The 26,199-nt window shown below is 22.1% G+C and overlaps 1 protein-coding gene across 1 annotated transcript; it reads right to left on the bottom strand.

Moving 5' to 3' along the window:
• Positions 1-1,026: 1,026 nt before the first annotated feature.
• On the bottom strand, positions 1,027-26,036 carry LOC128965384 (guanylate cyclase soluble subunit beta-1-like). The gene is made up of 6 exons (XM_054312073.1): positions 25,992-26,036; positions 25,162-25,224; positions 24,092-24,165; positions 4,304-4,407; positions 1,127-2,547; positions 1,027-1,050 (listed from the first exon to the last, which is right to left on the bottom strand). The coding sequence occupies exons 1-6, from the start codon at positions 26,034-26,036 to the stop codon at positions 1,027-1,029; spliced, it is 1,731 nt and encodes a 576-aa protein (XP_054168048.1).
• Positions 26,037-26,199: the final 163 nt, after the last annotated feature.

The following is a 26,199-nucleotide window of genomic DNA, read 5'->3' on the forward strand; positions in this document are numbered from 1 at the left end:
CAGAAAGTAATACAATAAAAAAAAATTTTTATTGTTATTTTGATTTGATTTATAAAAATATTTGTTAGTATATAGATTTATTCAACTAAAATCTAATTTGAAATTTGCTTTTCAATAAAAAAAATTTTGAAAGTCAATAACAACAAAAATTGTATAACAATAACAATATTGAATATCAAAAAATTATCTCAATAGGATCTAAAGTATACAGTATTTATATATGAGTAATATAATGTGATATTTAAATAAGTTTAATATCTCTGGAGGATTTAGGAAAATTGATCCCATGTTTTATTAAAATCTCAACTTTATTTTTTTTTATATCAAAAGCTAACATAAAGAGCTATATATTTAATGATAAATAGCTGAATAAACACTCAAATTGATGAGAAAATTATTGAAATTTTTGTCTTTTAGTCGATGACAACCATATTTTACCGGAAGAGAAAAGATTTATTACTTTAAGTTTAATTAAAAATTTATTTTCCTATTTTTTTATTTGGGTTATTTAGTTTGTTGACAAAATAAAATTTCAATTTTTAAAACAAAATTTCATTAATTTATATTTATTTTTAGAAAAGAAAATTATAAAAATCAAATTTAAGATCCACTTATTTACTGTATTACAGTATAAATTAATACTAATATCTATTATTTATATTTTTTTTAGAAATAACTTATGTTGACATTATAAATTAACAACACAATGAAAAATTCAGATTAATTATGAAATATTGTTTTTGAGTGATTTATAAAAATTGTTTAAAATATTACTATAGTATAACAAGTACTGTATATACTGTATAACATAGTTTTAGAAAATAAATTTTCTAAAAATCTAAATAATTAATAACAACTTTAAGTATAATAAATTATAAAATTAAGGTATATATTTTGAGTTATTTTATATAATTTTATACAATATTTTATAGTGTTGTATATTATATTTATCATAAATCTTAATATTTAAAATTTTTAACTATATAATGAAAATAGGATTTAATATTTAATTAATTAATTTAAAGCTTAAGCTGTAATTTCGTAGAAATACTATTTAATTAATATAATATTAATAGTTGTTGTAAACTGAATAATAAATTACAATTTGTATGAATAAAACTGTTACCTGAATAGGCTTTCCATCGACGGGTGACGACACAGTTTGAGTAACATTGATCATAGCCAGTCCCATATGTATGACCCGATCTGCGTGATCGACAACCATTTCGGGCAGTCCTCCGACCACTACATAGGCGTCGCCAATGGTCTCCACTTTATAGACGCCATAGACAGTGGTCAAGTGGTCAAACTGTATATACAATTTGTTGAGCAGTCGCACCACATCCATGGGTTCGACACTCTTGTGGCCACACATTGCCGTAAAGCCGACGATATCAGAGAACAAACAGCTGACCGGTTCGAAGCTTTCGGACTCCACTCGGATGTTCTGACACAACAATCGGGCGATTTTGGCCGGAAATATGTTGTGTAGTATCTCTTCGGTACGTTTGTTCTCATCTCTGACTTTAGCGTCCAAAATACGGATATGATTGGTGGCCTCATCGAGCTTTTCCACTAATTCCCGTTCCCCGCGCCTCTGATGCGACATCAGTATTAGATCACGAGTGCGGTCGTGAACCGGTATGTCAGTCATGTAGAGACCCAAGCGTTTCATTTCATCCAAACCGTTCACACGCGGCGAACACAGAAACAGTATGGCATTGGATTCGGGCACCGGTACCATCTGTCCCTTGAGACGCAATTGCAATGTTTCCGATCCTTGTTCCTCTTCGGATGGCTTTTTGTCTATTGATTTCTTAAGATTTTTGTTCTTTGCGGCCATAAATAGGTCGGTGCTCTTCACGACAAACACTTGATTACAATAGTTTAGTATTGACTCAAATGTACAGTCAATATGAGGGCGACTAATAAAAAACAAATCGCTAAACTTCGGTGCCTTCCTATTGTTGTCGGCCGACCAAAGATAATGTGTCAACTTTTTCAATGAATTACCGATTTGTATGATACGAAAGTCGCGCCGAAACATCAAATGAAACGGAAAGGCCTCGCAAATGGTATGGGAGCTAAACAATAGATCACTGGGCGTTGCACTCAACTGTTGGTCCGTTTGGTAAGGCGTCAACTTAACAATGGACGGACCGTTCTCTTGGCTATCGCTATCTTTGAGGACCACTTCCAGTATGACGTGTCCGTCGTCGCACTCTTCAAGAGTACGGACCAGGACTTCGGTATCGAAAAACTCTTTGCTAACAATAACAACCAGACCTCTGACGATAGCGCTCAGTCCTTTACGATCGCTATAGTAGTGCAGATGCATTGAACCGTCACCAATGTTGGTGACCCGAAACGACGGCGCCCGCATACCCGGGTATATAGAGCTAAGATGGTCGTGAAGATTGTCTAAATTGGTCAGAAAGTCGTACAAATTGCTGCCCAAAACCCGCAAGATTTTGTCGTAGCCGTTCTTCTGACAGTATTTGAGAAAATGACCGCCAAATGCCTCCAAACATGTCTCCACATCCAAACCTATCGGTTCCCAATACAGTCAATAATACAATATATTTATAGATTAAAATCAAATTTAAAATATTGTAAATAACTGTTTGACACTATATAAAATTTATAGTATATTTTATTTATTATGTTAGATACAGTTTTTTTTCATAATTAATTACTTTGAAACTATTTAAATAATTTATTTAATTTATGTATTTTATAAATTCTAGTATTTATACATACAGTACTGTATTTATTGTATTTAAAAAATAATTATTTCATATACTGTAATGACAGATAAAAATATGCATGATAAATTTATAAATTAAATATATTTTTTTTTTGTATAAAATTCTAAGTTTAAATAAAATACTATTTATTTACTGTACTTATATTATAAAATTTCAAATGTTTTTGATAAATATTTTTTCATTTTCTTTAATAAATTAATATTCTCATAAATATTTTTATGTATGCATTAAATGCAATTTAAATTTAATATTTTGCTAACAAAAAATTTCAATATATATGACAACATATAAAAAATTATGCGTCGTTTATATGGTCTTATGGGACAAATAATAACCTTAAGTATTTTTAAAATATTTTTAGTTTATTACATAAAGTGTTTTTGTATATTAAGTCAATAACATATATATATATATATATATATATATATATATATATATATATATATATATATATATATATATATATAATAAGCATCATTAGACAGTATATAAATTATGTATATTATAATTGTATAAAAACATAGACATGTTTTTCTTTACTTTGTAAGTAATAAATGAGAAATGTTATGCAATGTTTGTATATATATATAAATATATATTTATAGGCTTAAATTAAATAATATATAATATTAAGCTCTATTCAATGGCATTGGTATGTCTTTTTTTTGTTTTGTTTGTTATATCTCGTTGAGTATATCTACCCCTCCCCCCACATAACACACACATATAAAAATACATGTCTCTTAATGATATTCAACTTATAGTCGATTTTATGTTTGCCATTCATCTTATTTTTAAGAATAAGCCATAAAATTATTTATTAATAAATGTGTTTTTACGCAAATGTATGTAAAAAAACTATTTATATAAGTGTGTGTCCGTTAAGTAATGTAATGTATATTTGATGTTTGATATACTGTTTGCTTTATCCTTATAATATATAGTAGTCTTAACATTAAATTAAAATTATTCATTTATGTTATATGATGTTTGATGTGTGTGTGTGTGTGTAGTGTGTACTGTATATACAGAATAGCAATGTTTAGTAAACTAGAGTACTCTCATAATATTAATCAAATGTGACATTAAATATGAAATTTTTAGTGATAAATAGGAAATGAATCAAAACAAATATTTTATATCATAAATCTTTCTATTTATCTCTCTATCTGTCTCTTTATATACAATGTATAAATCTACTATATATTATACATATATATATGTTATATATATATGTTTAACTATCATAAAAATTTTGTGATACCATAAAATAATATTGTATTGTATCTATATTTTTATACACATAGGGTTTGAAGGTAATGGCAAATGATGCTATAAATAACTAAATTGTTGTCGTATTTATTTATGAATCCAAATATAATAAATTTTACAATTTAATGGTCAACCAAATTATATTTCTCAATATATTTTTTTCAGATAAATAATTACAGTATAAAACATTTATTATATTATTTTTTTATTATAATTTTATAATAATTAATATTCAAATTAAAAAAAATGTAAATATTAATTACCAACGACTTCACTGGTAGTGGTGACCAGTTTGATGGTGACCTCATCGTCGTATACTTTGTGCATTAAAAACGAGGCGCCCCTCAGCTTAACATCACTACGACTCCTATTTTAATCAATAATAATAATAATAATAATAATTTTATTTACATTTCAACAAAAATTATATATATTTATCGATTTTTTATATACAGTAATTTTCTTTAATTAATAAAATCTTAAATTTAATATAAAATATTTATACTATTATATTTATATCTTATATGGATTTATGGATTTTTAGTTTATATTTTGTATTAAATTTACAGTAGTGTATGCAATCAATAAAACTATTTGTCAAATTACCATGTTAATATATTTTAATTTTATTGTGCAATAAAATATTTTTAAACCATATGATCGATGCATTAGTATTTCCAATACACATAAACGCTATTTTCCCATACAATTTGTGAGTTCATATCTCTCTCTCTCTCTCTCTCTCTCTCTCTCTCTCTCTCTCTCTCTCTCTCTCTCTAAACAGAAAATCCATTGATTTTGAGATCCAATTACTCATTCAATCCAAAACTCTATACATAACATAACAGCCCTCACAAAACATTGAGTACATAGTACTACATACACAACAAAAATCAATATTCATTTTGTTTAAGATTTTATCAAACGGACGATCCATTCAATCAGTGAACTTCATTGCTTAAAATAAATGCTATAATTTTTTTATTTTGAATACTCACCTCATTAACAGTACTCTACTTTTACACTAAGAAATTCAAAAAAAAGTTTAGCAATAAAATTTATAACATTTTCTATATACAGTATATACAGTATACAATATATATACTAAAGAAACTAATTTATATAATTCACAATTTTTTGTATCTTTTTTTTGTATCTATTATTTCTTATTTTTTATCAAATTGTTTCTGTTTATTTAGTTAATATCAAACTTTTACATACATATATGTCTCTTAATAATAACATTATTGTACTGTAATGTATCTAAATTTTAATGCTAAGGTAACGGCAAACCTATTAAATGACCAAAAATATCTGAGTGATTAAGTGAGTTTAGGGAGAGAGAGAGAGAGAGAGAGAGAGAGAGAGAGAGATTCAGTATAAACCAAAACAATAGTATTATCAAAGAGTTTGAAATGATCAGAGAGTCGACACAATTACAGTCATTGAGACACTCATTAAGCCAATGGTTTGAATCTAAAAATAATTGCTTTGAAAGTCTATTATTATTATAACTTTTTTTCTCTTATTGTTGTGAACTTTAATTTTAAACATTTAGCGTTTGACACAAAAGTTTTTTTTCCAGTATTTTGAACAATCAATTGATGTATCTATCAATGATTATGTCATATAATTTTCAATTTTGTTTTAGTGATAATATTGTAATCAAAAATAATTATAATTTTTTAATACAATTTAAGAAATTATAATCCAATAACCGGAAAATAATTGCCGAAATAGAAATAGAAATATATTTTTTTGTTTTTTATTTAATCATTTAACGGAAAAGCATTGAATACTTTACTTTTGCTATTTTTTTTTGAAAACATTGTTTCACTAAACGTGATATATTTGAAGTTATGTTTTATTTTCTATAATTAATTAAATTAGATTAATTTTTTTTATTCAATGATATACTATAATACAATCAACTATTTTTTGTTTGTTTTTACTTCCAATTAAACAAAAATAAAGTCAAAAACTCATGAATTAAATAGCAGTGATTATAAGTGCAGTGTTTCTAATTGTTAAGAGATTTTCTATGAGTTTCCCAAATTCAATGATTTGGATATATATATATACTATAATATAAATATATAAGTGTGCAATATATATAAATTTGTTATATTCCTATCTATTGATATATACACTAATAGCTAATACTTTACATTTGACTAACAATATATAGATTTATAAGTTAGTAAAAGGATGAGAAGAGAGAGAGAGAGAGAGAGAGAGAGAGAGAGAGACTTAAGTCAATTAAAAGCATTTTAGTTTAAGAGATAAGTTTTATGTTAGTTAGTGTTTACTTGTATTATTATATATGTTTATATTTAGTACAGTAAAGAGTAATTCATTATATCTTTTTATATATAAATTTGTTTATATATATACAGTATAACACACATTCACAATGTTTAACAATCAATCAATCAATGAATAAAAGCCAAATCTCTTAAAATCAAACACTGAGGACACAATGTAATCGGAAAAAAATCTCAAATTCAACACAACAACTACTACTACTACTTTTACTACTAGTAGTAGTAGTTTTGAAATATTCAATATATGTTATATTTATTTTATTTTATTATTTGAGTATATTGTATACGGTATATATAAATTGTGTGATTTTTTTTCTTAATCTAAGTATAGTGATTAATATCATTAGTAACGCACAAATTTATATATATATTTAGGATAATAGATGACTTAACTGTTGGCTAAAACACAAACAATGTTGTGATTGTGATTAAGTGACACACAAAATGATGAGATATATATAAAAAATAATACAATGAGTGGAGAAATAAAAAAAACAAAACAAAAATAATATGGAAAAGTTATAATTGAATTGTGGCCAACAAATAAATCACTATAAAAAATATTGCTGTTATAATATTATATTTTTGTTATATTTATATATTGTTTTAGTAATTTTAGCTATTTCTATTGATTAATCTTATTATTTCCACTGAGTGATAAAATAATAATAAAAAATATATATAATCTTTTCACATATAATAATATAGAGTAATGCCTGTATAATATTGTTTTGAATCTTGGATTACACTCTTTGTTATTATATATTGTTATATAGATTTGTATAAAAGCAATGAAATATATATAAATTTGTAATAGTGATAAATATTATACATATTATGATTAGTAGTATTTTTTTGTGAGTAATAAAATTATAAATGACTTTAAAGCTATAGAGAAAGAAAGAAAGAAAGAAAGAGAGAGAGAGCTTTATATCATTAAATGGTAAGTGAATGGGAAGTTATATATACTTCCTATGAATACTGTATTTTTTGTCAGGAAAATTAAGAAACTAAAATATAAAAGTTTTCCAATGGAGAAGATATTTATAGTTATGGCATTATTTGGTTCAAAAAATCAATGCTTTATTGATTTTATAATACATAATACTAAACTCAATTTATAAATTTATACCAAAAGAAATTTATATATTTATATATAATATATATATTTTAATCCCATAAGAAATGGTCAAAAAATTAAAACCACTTCCGAGTACTTATATTGTGCTGTATATACTGTAAGTTATAATATAAATATATATATATATATTGAAAGTTATCTTATTTTTGCCTTTTTCTCACTTTTCCTAAAATCTATGCCTTTCTTATAGTTAACACAAACACATAGCACACACACACACACAAACATACACTTTAAGCCGCAAAAACAGTCAATAATATAGTTATTGACTGACCTTTTGCTTTATATTATCGAAAGTGAGAACCAATAAGCTTAAGCATCGGTAGGTTTAGTTTGAAGAAAAAAGTAAAGGCATCGAAATTATCGGAATTTTTATTTTATTTATGGTTTTCTTTATTTTTTTTTCTTCAATGTTTGTGTGAAAACTACAATATAATACATAACGTCGACCATAAATAAGAAAAAAGTTATTAATAATAATAATAATAGGGTTATACAGTATATATCCACTAACTTTCATTTTATGTTTTGCTTGAGTTTTGCCTAATTTGTCTAATATTAAGTCATATTGCAGTAGATATTTTATATATAGTATATATATATATATATCTTATTTAATTAATTATATATTGCTTATTTATAACTAGCAATAAAAGCATTGATTTAGTAGCTGTAAAAAAATTAATCAATTTAATCTATATATATACCGGTATATACTGAATATATTAATTGAAAACTTAAATTTCTATGTTTTCTACAAAATTCTTAAAACAGAATATTCTTGTATTTTAAATGAATTACTTGAAAATAATTTTATTTATTTTTAAATATATTTATATAAAAATATAAACTTCGTGTACTGTAAATAATGAATGTGAACTCCGGCGATGAAAATGTCTTGTATTAGATACGCATAAAAATTTACATAAAAAGCAAATATATATATATATATATATATATAGTATATATATTCTTAAAAATTTACTTCACATTCATTTATATATATATGTATGTGTTTCTGAAATGTCAAATTTTTTTCACGTTTGTTTGAATTACATATAAAAATCTAATGCAAAATATTTAAATTTAATAAAAATAACTTATAATTTATATACATTTTACATTTACTAAATGAATTCTGTAACACACAATATACTCTCAATACATAAGACAATACTTATTTTAATTTTTTTCACTTATATATATGTGTGTATGTATTATATTATACAAAACAAATAGATTATACATGACATTGAATATCCTAACAGTTCATTCACAAGTTGTCAGTTAAATAAATAAATAAATAAATAATAAAAAATTTTAGTAAAATTTAATTTTCTTTGAGATTTCATGTTTTATCATTTTATTCCAAGTTTTTAGTTTTATGTTTGAATTTTGTTTTGTATAACTCTTTTCTCTTTTCAGCATAACATACATAGACAACAATACCATTTTCATTGATTTAATTTATATACAAATTTATATTGTATTTACAGTACAGTACAGTATATATAAACTAAATAATGTAATGAAAACAGAAAATGTTATTTTGCTTGAAATGTTAGCAAACGATTGCTAAAAAAATAAAATGTGAATATATTTTGTATTCAAAGTAATTGTATTTTTGTTTTTTTTAAACTAAAAAGAAAATCTTATATATATTTAGCTTTTTATTTTATGTTTAGACATATTGTTTTGTGGTATTTATGTGTTGAGTGAGCATTTGATTTTCAAATAATATGTTTATTTAAATAATGTTTTACTTGAATATATTTATTTAATAGATATATTGCACAGTATTTAGTTTTCAATCTTTTTTCAAAAATTTTTTTTTTAAGTATTTGAATATATTTTTAAAAATTGTTTTAGTAAACAGTTTAAAATGTTAATCTTATGTTTGATTTAATACATTTTTATATATTAATAACATATTTCATATTAAAATTTACGTTAATATTTCATATTAATGATTAAAAATATTTTGTTACACTATTTTAATTTATTAGAATATTTAAAATAATTTGTTATTAATTAAAAGCATAATAACTTAACAATTAATTACTCTAGTCTATAGTTATAAAAATTAATTATATATAATATATTTTTGTGTAGAATAAAACTACTATTCATATATAAATATATATTATAAAATAGTAAAAACTAAATAAAGTTATTAAACATCTAAATAATTTTTCCTAGGTGATAAATTGCTATTTAATAAATTTATTTGTAAAAATAGTGATGTAAAAATGTGTACAATCATATTGTATAATTTAATTTATTTTAACACTATACCAGTATATATATATATTATAGATAGTGACATATTATGTGTGTGTGTTTGCATAGATATGTGTTATGCAACTCATTACCACACATATAATATATTTATATACGATATGCTATTAATATAATGTGTATAGGCTCTGACACACACACAAAAACATAAAACATTTATGGATCGTTAGGTAAGGCATACAAAAAACATATACCTCTACTGTACACTAGGGCTATATACCCGGTGCACAAAATTTTTATGAGACGAACCGTAAAATTTAGTTCTCAGTCATTATTTGTCATTCAATTTCAATGTCTTATAGAATCTTACTTTTATTTTATATATATATTCTTATATATATTATACTTAAATATATAAAAATCGTGTCTTTAATATATTATATATATAAAGAATATTCTGTACACACATATACACACTAATGTCACGCAAAAATGTCGACTGGTTTTCAATTATGGCTTTCATTATATGTCACTTGTATTATATAAATAGTCAATATATCCAAACAACTCTTTAAATTGTCCACAATATTGTTAGACTTACAGTTAGTAACTGTAATACATTTTTATACAGTAATGGTATGGATACTACTGTACTAACTTATTAATTGTCGTTACATAATATAAAAATAAGTCAAACATAGACTGTATATCAATATTATATACAATACAACGTAAGTGTGTAAAGTTATATATGAAAAAATATATTAATTAATTTGTAACACAAGTTTATTGTTTGACATTTTCAACTATATGATATACTACTGTAAATAGTATTATATATATCTAAATGTGCAATAATATCGATTAGTTGGCTCTAAACAGTTGATTAAATAAATAACTTAAACACCAAATGCTGTCATTCAATATATTTAAGATCTCTCTCTCTCTCTCTCTCTCTCTCTCTCTCTCTCTCTCTCTATCTATCTATCTATCTATCTATCTATCTATCTATCTATCTATCTATCTATCTATCCATCCATCCATCCATCCATCCATCCATCCATCTCTCTCTCTCTCTCTCTCTCTCTCTCTCTCTCTCTCTCTCTCTCTCTCTCTCTCTCTCTCTATCTTCACTTACTTACTCACTTACATACTTACTATAGATATATACATACTATATATCTATAGTACTTATTGACAGATTTGGGCCAACTATGACAATAGACTTTTTATTTTCAATGAATAACTTCAACAAAAAAAAGTGGTGTCAAATTATGATGGATTAAGAATATAGACATTGTTTATTATTTATTGTAAAATAACCCAAACATAACAAATGTGTGGATCGGTGTTATATTTATGATATATATATATGTTGAACAAATCCTTAACCATTGTCAACATAATACTATTAAAAACATTGATAAAAATAATTTTACAGATATAGCAGTATATTCTTTAAATTTTTAAACACATTACAATTTACATTATTACCAAAATTTTACATTTAAACATTTTGATATTAAATACAGTTATAATAATATAATAAATGTAATATATATAATACTCTAAATATTTAAACACGAAAAATTATTTTAGTAATATACATAAATTATATTAAAAACTATATATACTATCTACACAAAAAAAATATTTTTAATATTATTAAAAAATGATGATATCTCATTTAATTTATGTACTTCTATATTATTATACTTATGGGTAAAAACTATAGCAATATGTAAATAATAAGCATATAATAAACTTTCAATATCCCGGTAATATATTTCAAAAGTGTTTTTAAAAAATGCTAAATTAAATTATTTGAAAAATTTAATATAATAAATTGAGTGTCATTAAATATAGAAATTGTTATTACCTATTTTGTGCATTATTTCTCTGATATATATATATAATCTACAAAAAAAATTATTACTAATACACATACACATTTTTTACAATGCATTTTGCATATGTTAACTATTAAAATATTTTAGTATTTTATGGTAAATTAACTTGTTTAAATTTTTATTAATGTTGAACATTATTTAGTGCACTATTTGTAAATGAGATTATAATTTTTTTTTGTTCAATGTTGTTATTTAATTGCATTATTTTAGCTAATTAGCATCATTTCCAACAGCGGTGTTATTTAAATAATTTAATATAAATTAAATTTTCTATATTCTATATATATATATATAACATTGTTTTCTAAAAATAAAAGTCAAAAATTAAATTTGTGAATATGAAAAACAATGTTGAAGTACATGTACAGTATATGTTAGTTAAATAAATAAATTGTTGTTAATATTGTAGTAATATTTTAAATATACCATATATATACTAAATTTTATTAAAATTGAAAAACACTGACCATATTATGCCTATAGGATATCAAATTAGCAATTTAAGTACTTGTATTTAACTAAAAATATATTATAATAAATACAATAATCAACAGTAGGTGGTTGATGTTTTCAAAATAAAAGATACTATATTTACATTATAAAAACTATAAACATAATAATAATAATAATAATAAAATTGGTAATTTATTTTTATTATAGTTGAGTAATTTAATTTGACCGCCCATTGTAAATATCATATGCTTTATATGATTTGATTGCTATTAATAGTGTATATTATACAATATATACTAATATATGTATAATTTATTAAAGTCAATTATTGTCAATAAATCTGATTTTATTAGATTAATCATATAATTTTCTTGTACTACAGGATTATATATAGAGATAATATTAATAAACTTAACTTATTGTTGACACATACACTAGTATTTACGGCACAACTACTTTATGCCACTATTGACTAAATTAAATACACTATTTTATATGTGTTTATGTCGACAGTTTGTCAAACAATATTTGTCACATAACTGTATGAGACTTGACTTTTCTATAGATTTTTTAGACACAATAAGTTTAATACAAATAAGTAATTTAAGTCATAATAGAATTAATATCTATTAGAATCCATAAAAATATTTTTAATAATTATAGCAATAATTTATAAAAAATGCTGTAATATTGTAAATAATAAATTATCATTGATCTATATATATAAATTTATATTGATATTAAGTTAATTAATTAATTTAAAAAATTTATTTATTCTCATACACAAAATATTGATAAATACATAAATCACATATTGATTGTACATTATATACAAAACTAATATTATATATGGCATGAATAATACTAGAATATTATAATATTTTGTAATAATATTTTTTATAAATCTTTTGAAAAAAATAAAATTAATACAAAAATTTAAATAACATATAAATTAAAAATTTTAATAAATAACATGTTTTTATAATATGTTCGTTAATACTGTACTGTAAGGTTGATGCTATGATATTAAATAATAGATTTGTTAGCAAATATTTACAGATTATTAATTAACTAGATTAACATTATTTAATATTACATTAACACTTATTTATGAGCATAATAAATATTTAATGCTAAAATATAGTATTATTAATATATAATAATTATATTAAGTTAATACAAGATTTATTCTAAACTTGTGTACAAATTTTGGGATAATATAAAAGTTTTTATTTTTATCAAACATTTGAATTATTAATTATTAATAGTTGAGCTTTATTTAAAAGTACATTAATTATTTAAAATAAAATAAACTTGTATTGTCAATGAAATATAAAAATAAACTAAATGTAATAAATAAAATAATTATGTGCTTTACTACTGTAGTATTTTGCACACAAATTTTAACAAAAAAAATAACTTTTTATTTGTTGTGTTTTATATTTATAATGATTTCTTTACATCGTTTAAGACTTTCACGTCTATTATATATATATTATAGTAATACAACATGTTTTAGACATTTATATCATTTATTATGTTAGACCTAAACAAACAAAAAAGTGATGTCTCTATTCAAATATTATTTTCAATGTTCCTCTCATTTATATAAAATATTTATCATTATTGCAGTCAACAAATAAATACAAAATAATATATATTTATATTTATCATTATGTTATTTGTGTTAAAATATTCTGTTGTAATGATAAATAAATTCATCGCAAAAATGGATCATTAAATTGTAAATAACTTTGCGTCAGAAACTAAATAATCAACAAAAATAAATAAAATCTTTATATTTATATAATTTTATTTTTGTAAATAATTAAATAAATATTTGTATTTACACCATGTTTGCCAATTATAGATTTATATATATAAAGTAGTTTACTAAATTAATAATATTTATTTTTTTTACTTAAAACGATATTTTTAGTTTATCTATGTAAATGTGAGATTTTGTTATATTTATATATTATTAAATTAATAGTATCAATTTGTATAATTTTTAAATATGTAATATAAAACTTGTTAAAGATTAAATATTTAATATTTATTTTATGTTAAAATTTAAAAATTAATGTTAAAACTTTAAGAATATCATGTATTATATTATTCTAACATTTTAATCATAATATTGCTATTAAATTATACCAAAATTAGCAATATTACAAAATTATGCTAATATAAATTATAATAAAAAACTAAAATATACTATAATTACACTTTTAGAAAACAAAATTTTAAAATTTATTTAATAGTTTTAAAAAATATGTTTTGTAACATATGTATTAATGTGTTTAGGTAATCAAAAATCATTTTACATTAATAAAAATCAATATTATTTTGCTAAACTAATTATACTTGTATAAAGTAATGTTAATTAAATTTGCATAATTTATAAAACAAAGTTTTTAAAATAATTTTTTTTCTCTAAAACTGTATTTTGTAAAAATATATATCAGAAAAATCTTTCTTAAAAAAATTTCAGCATTACATTGTAATGTAAATCTACTGTAATATACCGGTATACAGTTTATGTGTTAAATATTATTAATGAATAAGTGGTTAACAAACTAATCAAAATAGATGACTACCAAAAAAAAAACACAAATCATTTATTTATTTCTATTTTTTTTAAACGACAACACATTTTGTCGCCATATATTCAAACATTCATTAATCAAATTGATTTCACATTTATTGCTCCCTTTAATTAATATGAATCGTTTTATTTGGTTTCAAATCATCTATCAATATATATTAGCCATAAATACTGTACATACCATATAGTAAATGTCAAAAAACACACACACATGTTGTTGTTATAAATAATACTTTTAATATATAAATATTAGAAAAACTTGTAGACTTTAAAATGTTTTTAATTTTAAAAAAATTTAAAAAGATAATGTCTTATCATTTGAAAAGTCAAACATATATGTAATTTTCGGACTGAAAATGCTTTTACTTTTATTTCCATTAGCAGACACAATACAGACATAAATGCATATAATATATATTATATACAACATAAATATAAATTTATACATAAATTTGTAAATAATATTTTTCTAGTGTTATTGTTACTGCAATAATAGTAATACCAGAATATTTTTCTGTATATTTATATAATATATATATATATATAAACCATATTAAGTTTACGATCATATATTTAGGTGCATACGAAATGCCATAATAGCTGTAAATGCCTTTTAGGCCATACAATAATGTGTCGCTTATTTTCTAGCACTTTATCTCAAAGGAGCTGTTAATGTAGTTTAAAGCTAATGACATAAATTAATATCTGTACTAAAAATGATAAATTCATTGTATTTAATATCTTACATATTTAGAAAAGTTTGTCAGTAAAAAATTATGACATATATATATATATATATGAATTCTATATAATTTATTTTTTAAAATAATATTCACCAGTATTTATTCATAATAATAAATTTACAAAAAAATTAATGGCAACAACTAAAAGTGATTAACGAAATTACATTATATATCATATGATATAACATTACAAAATAGTATTAACTAAATATTATATCTTTTTCAGATATATATATTGTATATACAAACGTATAAATAAATCGCCAGAATATTCTGAGTCTCTCTCTCTCTTTACCATCAAATGAGGCAAACGTTATATGAATTGACGTTTGGCTGACATATTGATAGAATTTATAGTATATGCTTATCATACCATAAAATTGTAGTCATCTTTAAAAGGTTAGCAAAACATTTATATATATTTAATATTTTCATGTTATATTTTTATTAAGCAAGTTTATATGTATACGTGTGTCTGAGAAAGAGAGAGAGAGAGAGAGAGAGAGAGARAGAGAGAGAGAGAGAGAGAGAGAGAGAGAGAGAAGAGAGAGAGAGAGAGAGAGAGAGAGAGAAAGAGCTCAATTAATGTCAATTTTTTTTATTAAATTAGATATAAATATAATACAGTACATAAAAACACATGGATGCTATTTTGTACCGTTAACATATATAAATATAACTTGTTTATTATTTATGTCAAATGATATTTATTCAATAAAAAAATATATTTTAATATATGCGTAAAATAAAAATTTATGATAAATAATATACTCTTTAAGTTATTATACTATTAAGTATCTATCAATATATTAGTCATTCATGTTTTATTCATATTTTTTGTAAATATCTTATTATAGACACTGTATTTACTGTTCACTAAATATAGATTTACATATAATTCAAAGCAAAACATGGATAAAGTATTTGCTGTTTATGAATCTCACCTTAAATATAATGGGATAACATAAATAAAAATATACTATTGTTATATACCGTATTGTTAAGTATAATACAAAATAAATACAAAGTAATTAGCATTTTAATTATAAATGTAGACTAAAACATTGTGATGCTTGCGGTCAATATTTATTTTATATGTATTTATTGTATGTGTTTGACATACATACACACATAGATAGAAAAAAAAGTTCATCACATAAAAATTGAGGCAATTTAGTTGATAAACAATAGTATTCAATACATTATTTTCAGTGCCAAATGTTGAAACTCATAAATGTGTAATCAATATTTGTCACATCAATATATATATATAAACGACACACTAAAAGGACACACCAAATGAAATAAGTTTTTCACAGATAACTGCATTTACTATACTATAGACACCAGTGTTTCAATTTGTGAGCGACTCGTTTAAGACAATATCGGCAAATATAATGTCATTAAGTTTGTCTTTTTGGCATTTAATCTAACTGTTAGCTCAAATAATAGCTAATCACAACATTATAGCGGCAATCGATAGGACCGTGAGTTCGATCCCGGAATTAACTCTTTTTGTTTCTCTATTCTATTGTTTCTTTATTCCTGCAAAAAAAACTTTGTTTTCTATTATACGATAATTTAGTAAAACATGTAATATAACAACCATAAAGCCTATTATTAATATTCAATTAAATAAAAAATTACATTTTGTATAATGAGAGTTATAATAAATTAAAAACTAACTCATGTTGAAACATAACAAGTGTACAGACTATATAATGCACAATATGTACTACAATTATGTATAACATTATACTAAAATATATTATTGTTTTTAAGCAATAATATGAAATTCATTACAGAATAATAAAACACGAGTTCATACATAACCAGCTGAGAATGCTTTAAAAGCATTTCCACACGAATTCCTTAACTTAAAAAGGAAAAAAATTTTAAAAAATAAAAAAACAAGTTGAGAATGCTTCAAAAGCATTCTCATACGATCTCCTTAACTTAAAAAAGAAAAAAACCAAAAAAAATTTTGTAGCGGAGCCTGGATTCGAACCTATGTCCTCGTGGGACAGACAGACAGACGGACAGACTTTTAGAATGCATATACGTATTCCTTTCAGGAATTCGTGAAAAGAAGGAAAAAACATAAATTTAATAGACATATAAAGAGCATTAGTATTGTGTGTGTGTGTGTGTGTGTGTGTGTGTGTGTGTGTGTGTGTGTGTGTGTGTGTGTGTGTGTGTGTGTGTGTGTGTGTGTGTGTGTGTGTGTGTGTGTGTGTGTGTGTGTGTGTGTGTGTGTGTGTGTGTGTGTGTGTGTGTGTGTGTGTGTGTGTGTGTGTGTGTGTGTGTGTGTGTGTGTGTGTGTGTGTGTGTGTGTGTGTGTGTGTGTGTGTGTGTGTGTGTGTGTGTGTGTGTGTGTGTGTGTGTGTGTGTGTGTGTGTGTGTGTGTGTGTGTGTGTGTGTGTGTGTGTGTGTGTGTGTGTGTGTGTGTGTGTGTGTGTGTGTGTGTGTGTGTGTGTGTGTGTGTGTGTGTGTGTGTGTGTGTGTGTGTGTGTGTGTGTGTGTGTGTGTGTGTGTGTGTGTGTGTGTGTGTGTGTGTGTGTGTGTGTGTGTGTGTGTGTGTGTGTGTGTGTGTGTGTGTGTGTGTGTGTGTGTGTGTGTGTGTGTGTGTGTGTGTGTGTGTGTGTGTGTGTGTGTGTGTGTGTGTGTGTGTGTGTGTGTGTGTGTGTGTGTGTGTGTGTGTGTGTGTGTGTGTGTGTGTGTGTGTGTGTGTGTGTGTGTGTGTGTGTGTGTGTGTGTGTGTGTGTGTGTGTGTGTGTGTGTGTGTGTGTGTGTGTGTGTGTGTGTGTGTGTGTGTGTGTGTGTGTGTGTGTGTGTGTGTGTGTGTGTGTGTGTGTGTGTGTGTGTGTGTGTGTGTGTGTGTGTGTGTGTGTGTGTGTGTGTGTGTGTGTGTGTGTGTGTGTGTGTGTGTGTGTGTGTGTGTGTGTGTGTGTGTGTGTGTGTGTGTGTGTGTGTGTGTGTGTGTGTGTGTGTGTGTGTGTGTGGAGTTAGCCTAACAAAAAAGTTGACGTTATTTTAGTATTGAACAGCAAACAAATACACTTAATATTACATCAATTGTTACTCATATATCTGTAAGTTTGTTGTCGTATAAAAAATACTGTACATTATATAAAAAAATAAAATTTTATTCAATAAAAAGCACTGTATGTAATGTCATATATGTTGTATATTATATGTTAAGTTATGTATAAAAATGCTTTTTGCAACTACAGTATTATTATTATTATTACTGCATTATATTTTGTGTCACATATTATTTTGTTATTTTAATGTGTTTTATACATTAGATTTCTTTGTACATAAAATACACTTTAATCCCATATTTTCTTATCTATCTCTCTATCTATCTATTTATATATCTATTTGCATGTCTTTCTATTTTTACGTTTAAGTTATAAAACTTAAAAATTGTTGTATATTTATATAAAGTATAATGTAATACTGTATATAAATTATATGTAAATATTATGTATTATTTATTTAATTCATAAAATAATTAGCTTAAAAAATAGAAAATGTTTTGAAAGAATTATCTTATTATTATTATTATGTGATATATTAATATATTTGTATGAATTTAATTTAAATTAATATTATTAATATTTTAAGCAATAATTTTAAATTTTACAAAAATGTAAAAATATTTATATTAAGATTAGAAGACATTAATACTGTTATTATTAATATTTAAAATTATACAATATTTTTAAAAATTGCTTTGAGTTTTTAAACATTTTTATTTTATTAAGATAATCGCAAATTTATTATCAAAATGACTAAAAATATTTTATTGTATATTTTGACTAAAATTTTTTATAATACAAATGAATCTTATATTGTAGTATATTAAATATTAAATATACAGTATATACTATAATAATTATTTATTGTCTCAAAAGATTTTTTATATAAATTATATTGCATTGTAATTATTTGTAAGTAATATATATATATATAATGATTTTTTAACATAGCATAAATATAATATAATTTTTAAAAATATAATTGTGCTAAAATTATTATTTTTTATAATATTAGTAAATAATTTTTTGCTTATTTTTATAAACTTACAATACTGTATCATTCATCTATTTATTTTAACTTTATATTGATAAATATGAGCTAATACTGTAATTATATTAAATATTTAATATAAAATTATTGTATAAATTTTTATATATATATTACTCTACTTTGTTTAAAATGGTTTAAATCATTATTTATTAAAATGCATTAAATTATATGACATTTTGACATATTATTATCAAACAAATATTTCTTCTATTATTTTGTCAATTGGTATTTATATTTCAACAAAATATAATGACAAACATTTTCATCCAATTTATATAAATATTTTTTTTTGATATAGTAATATTTTTTATGTATAAAATAATATTTTAAAGCATAACACAAATATTTATTTTGTGTGTTTATTATCACAAATACTATTACTTTCGTAACTGCAAATACATCGACTATTATATAGGTTATAATATATAATAATATTAATAAGTACTGTTCATTTAATATATATATGCTATAATTTAATATATATTAAATAGATATCTTATATTATTTATATATATATCAGAAAATTTTGGTCGATTAAACTAAAACATTAATTATCTAAGATAGCAAATGATAATGATTATTTTATTTATTACAGCTGTTTATCTCACTAAACAAATAAACAATATATAAATTATAGTATATTATTTTGTATACAGTATATATAATTTATATATATGTATGTTAACGATATATTTATATAATTGTGTCGCAAAATTTTATAAAGATATTAATTAATTATTTTAAGCTTTTTTGTTTATTTAAACATATATATCATTAAACATATCACAATAACTGTTTATTACATACAGTCATTAATTTAATCATTAGTTGTTTGAATAATTTTTGGACTCATTAAATAAATAATTAAATAAATATAAATAATTAGCCGCTTTTATTATATTAAAGTTTTTATTTAATAAATACGATATGATTATTAAGTAATTTAGTTAATGACACAAAAATAAAGATAAATGAATAAATATTTTGTTTCCATTAAATTTTCAAACAATAAACTGTTTTTTGTATTAATTAAGTGTAAAACTAATTGTGCAAATTAAATCATTATTGATATTTCCATATTTAATATTAATTATTTTTTATTAGTATAGTTTTTTATACTAAAGTTGCTTACAATTAATTATTGTTGATAAAAAAATTATTTATAAAAATTAACGTTAATATTGATAAATATTTTTTTAACATTTAGAATAATATATTATAAATATAACAATTATATTAAGTGTTTATAATAATAACGATAACATTTTTATATTATTACGTTAATACTTTATATTAAGTTAATATTACTAAAAAAAATCTTTATCTTAACTTAAATAACTATTTTCATTATAAATAACTTTATAAATAGATAAAATAGTTTAACATTGTTTTTATTTATTAGATTTACATGAATTTTATAATAAATGTTAAGCCAATAGAGTAGAGTTTTTATGAGCTATTAATACATAATATAGGCTCAGGGATGTTGACTAAATAAAGACTAATATATTCAAAATTATTTTAATATCTTAAAACTATATTATATCTATTATAATCAAAATATACTAGCTAAAAATATAGTATAAAAATTTTAATTAAATAATTTATTAAATATATATATATATATAGGATCTCCCTGAGCCAACAATCGTTATGCTCCTACATGACGTATTTTTTTATTGTATAAAATAAACAGTTAAAGCCCTTAGGAAAGTTTGTATATAAAAATATCAATAATATATGTAAAAGTTTATAAAAATTTGTATAATTTTAAGTATAAACACAAAAATCTCTATTCATTAATCATTTCTTTTAATTACAAAAATTTTTTAATTACAAAATCAACTAAAACGTCAGAAAATAGTTTTCATATAATCAATATATAAGCCACAAATACAATAGACTTGTAATCCATAATCCTCTATATTAGAGATTTACTGTACTATTTATATTACTATATTCAGTACAATATACTATACATATAATACTTTTAATTTGCATCACAAATAACAAACAGTACATCAAAATTTAGTAAAGATTTTAGGTATAATTAAATCACCAAAAAATCTAAAGCTGTTTATAAAAAGGCTTATAAATAAATAAATTATAAAATACAATAGTATTATAAATTACATATATATTGTATATAATTCAATGAAATTTTCTTTCAAACTTTTAATATAAACTTTTAGTGACAATATATTTAATAAATTAATATTAATTGTTTCAAATTACTTATAATTACAATAAATATTATTTTATCTAATTTTTTTTGCTAATTTTAATTTTTTATAAAATATATTATAACAAAATTAATATTTTATGTGTATCTATTGTGTTTTTAAATTTATATATAAACAAGTTTTTTAAAAATATGATTAATTATAAAATTAAATGTTATTATTCACAAAATTACTATAAATTATAACACTTTAATGTTATAAAAATAAATTTATATTATAAAGAAATTGTATAAAATATTTTATTAACTGTTAAATCAAAATAAATATCCTATTAATAAATAAAATAAATATTACTTAGAATTAAAATAACAATATTATTATTTATGTTTTCATGCATTTTAACTTATTTTCAAATAAAATGTTTACTAATATTAGAAACAATTAAATACATTTTATTCATAAGTTTATTATTTATATTTATAATTTAATCTTTCTTTTTATTACATTATATATAACATACTTAGATAAATCATATTCAATGTTACATAAATATATATCATATAAATAGTGATAATAAATAAAAGTCTGTTTTGTTAATTAATTAATTCAATTAAATGTCATAATAAACATAACTTTTGTCTTATAATGAGTTCTACTATTATATTATTATCCTTTTTTTTCTCTGCAAGACATTTATAGTCACAACAAAACTCATAAAACGCTATAAACAGTTCAAAAACATTCATAAAAACTATGTTTTTTATCTCAATTTCTATACAATATATTATTTTTTGTCCATCATTTTGTTCACATCACTCACATCCCGTTTTCTCGTGTTTTTGTGTCCAATAGTATTAGTATTATTATATTATATTTATTATACTATATGTCTTAAAAACATTTCCTTGTCATCAGCTATATATATATATGAAATGCATTTTATGGTTATAAACATTATATTATGTACTGAATTACTATTAGGCATTGATAATAATAGATGTAATAATTATATATGTGTCAGAAAAATGTTGAAATTTTATATAACTTTATATATATTTTACACGATATAACTATATATTTATAAATATATTAAACATTTTTTTAATAACATGAAATATTAAACTCGTATTTATCAAAATAACTGTATGAATGAATGCATAAATAGATGGAAATAAATCTTTTATAATATTAATATATATTTTTTTGTTAAATAAAATAAAATAAATGGGTTTCAATAAGTGCATGTGTGTTATGCAATATTTGCATAGATTATTTAAAACACTCAAATAATTGAAAATAAAAAAAAATTATTTTTATTTTTTATACCATTAGTTGTTTACCCATAGGAAAGATACATTATATAGTTAGATATATTAGTCAACAAACATTATTAGCTTTAAAAAGAGAAAATCTTATTAAATAAATGGAAAACATATATCAAATTACTTTTTAAAAAATTCCATGACTTAATAAATAAATATATAAATTCAAATATTTATAATTTATGTTATTTGTTATAAATAAATCTCTAAAAACCTAATTTTTTGCATAAAAATAAAATAAATTTGAATCAAATTTTAAAATATTGATAACAAATACATGCAAACAAAAATCAAATATAATTATTATTTTTTTGGTATAATAATTTTGACTAAAATTTATAGATAAAAATGTGCATATATATAATATATTATATATATACTGTAATATGTGTGTAAAACGATATAAAAAATGTTTATTTTTTGATACAAATAATACTACTTATTTATTTGACATCAAATTTGGACTTTAAAAAAGTTAAATATTTAAAAGAAACACTATATTATATTAAAGTATATATATATTTAATAAATATAACAAAAATATCTTTATTTGACATAATCTATATATAATTTATATTATTACAAAAAAATAAAACTCTTATTTCATACATTTGCAAGAAAATAGTATTATATTTACTATATATATATAGTATAACATATATAACTTATAGAATTTAATTTAGTTTTTTTTAGTCATATTCATAAATTTTTAATATCATATATTTGATATAAAAATTCTTGATTTATTATAAATAATGAAACCTTAGATTTTTTAAATCTCATATATAATATCAATAATATATTATTATTTATAAATAGTATATATTCCTAAACAAAAATAGTCAAAACTATATAAGACTATTAATATCAATGAAATGTTTTCAATATACTGTTTAATAATTGAAAAACTTTTCAATTTAAATATTACTTTAACGTTAAAAAATACATTTATTATGCATAATATTATACAGAATATTCTTGTAGTAAATGAATAACTAATAATAATAATAATAACAATAATAATAATAACTTACAGAATCTCTTTCCAGGTCTCGTCGCCAAACAATTTAATTACCAGATCTTCGAGACACAAGTGAATGAAACCATACTTGAAGTGACAGTTTTTGTAATATAAATATATAGATATATCTAATTAATACTAAATCTTATTTCGAGCAAATAATTGTATTTAATAGAAAACATATATATATATATATATAACTAATATACAGTATATTTATCAAATACAATAAAACTATATCAACATTACTACTAACAAAATCAACAAAAACAATAGAAATACTAATGCAATGAGTAATCATAATAGACAATAATATGCATATAATAAGTTGGCAAATAAAATATAGACAAAAATATAATATTAATAATATCATACATAATCATAGCAAACATATCATAAATAATATGATATAACATTAAATAGGATTACAATTTCATCAAATGGTAATACTAATAATAATTAAAACAACAAAATAATAAAATATTAAATATATAGATTTTTATGGTAACAAAATAAATAAAACATTGTTTCATACTTACCATTGTTTAGATAAGAATTTAAGGTATCTAAAATAGATACTATCAAGGTAGATTACAATTATTATTAATCTATTAATATATAGATATAAATGTAGCAAGCTTATATATATATATAGTAAGTTTATAAAAATTGTATTTTAATTAGTATATAAAATTTAACAATAAATTATTTGATAAATTCATGAGAATAATAATATATATAATTTCTTATTATATTTGATTTCTGTAGGTTTTAAACACAATATTTTTTTTAAATGTAGATCAGTTTTACATCACATATATAATATATACTGAATATATAAATAACAATCAAATTATTCAAACAAATAATTGTTGATATATTTTTTTGTCACTGAAATCACATGAAAAGAAACTATTTGTTGTGGAATTAGGATTCAAACAGTAATCAAATTCAATGATTTTTTTTTGGCATTTGGTTTGCTTAGCACTTAACCGGTAATATTACTGATAGTAGTAAACAGTATTTGATATCGACGTGTCTTACAGTTTATGTATTGTGTATATCGTGTGATGTTTTTTATACTTCATAAGAGTCCTCAACGACAGCAAAGTGTAGGCCTCTTATAATTTGGTCGTAGTTTTTGATCTATCGATAAAAACATACCGTTTTTTAAAAAACACAACTTCTCTCTGCTATTCACTACTCCTATCACTGAATCTTTTGGTTCAATAGTTCTCTTCTTCCACTTCTTCTTCTTCTACAAACTTCTTCACTTTTTCTTATTTATTGTATTTCTTCGTCCAATAGTTTTTTTTCTCTCTCTCTTCTATTATCATAAGAATATTCCTTTAAATAACTATTACAACAATATTCTTGTGAACAGAATAAGAGTGAAGTAAACACATAGAGAAAGACATACTAGTATTGTATGAATTGTTTGGTTGTTATACCAATCGTAGTGATCAATGATTTTTTGTTGTTGTTGTCGTTGTTGTTGTTGTTGAGTGAATCGGTAATTGATGTTTGAAATAGTTGTGTAAGTTTAACAACAACTACAACAACACAATAACAATGTTTTTTTTAAAATTCTTGTATATATTTTTGTCTGATATGTATAACAATATTTTTAAATAATATAGTTTTTTTGGAAGTTATATAACAAATATTTACGGAAAAAACTTTATATACTTTTTTTAAAAGCAGTTTTTCTTCAATTGATTATTTTAAACGCTTTTGGCGGTCAAACTTATGATTGCCAAAGAGCTGAGCGATTGTGTGGAGTCAATGAATTGCATTATATATTTGAAGGTTTGGTTGGGTCTCACAAGTCATGAGTATTAGTATTGTGTGTATATATATATATTGAGACAATTTTTATATTGTTGAATGAACTACTAGTACAGCACCGATACCACAACATCGGTGGTGTGGAGAACCCCGAGAGGAGTAGTAGGCATTTGCGCACCAGTTTATACATACCTAACCATAAAATGCCATTAGTTTTGAAAGTGGATTATGTTTTTAAGGGTTTGTTTTTCATTCACAAAATCATTGCTTTAACACAACACTGACATTCAATATACTGACGGCATTTTAGTGCGAAAATAATGTTATAATTTA

This window comes from Oppia nitens, unplaced genomic scaffold, assembly GCF_028296485.1.
Source record: "Oppia nitens isolate AA-2021 unplaced genomic scaffold, nextdenovo-longstitch-racon4-pilon3 scaffold10_pilon_pilon_pilon, whole genome shotgun sequence".
In the NCBI taxonomy this organism is placed as follows: Eukaryota; Metazoa; Arthropoda; class Arachnida; order Sarcoptiformes; family Oppiidae; genus Oppia; species Oppia nitens.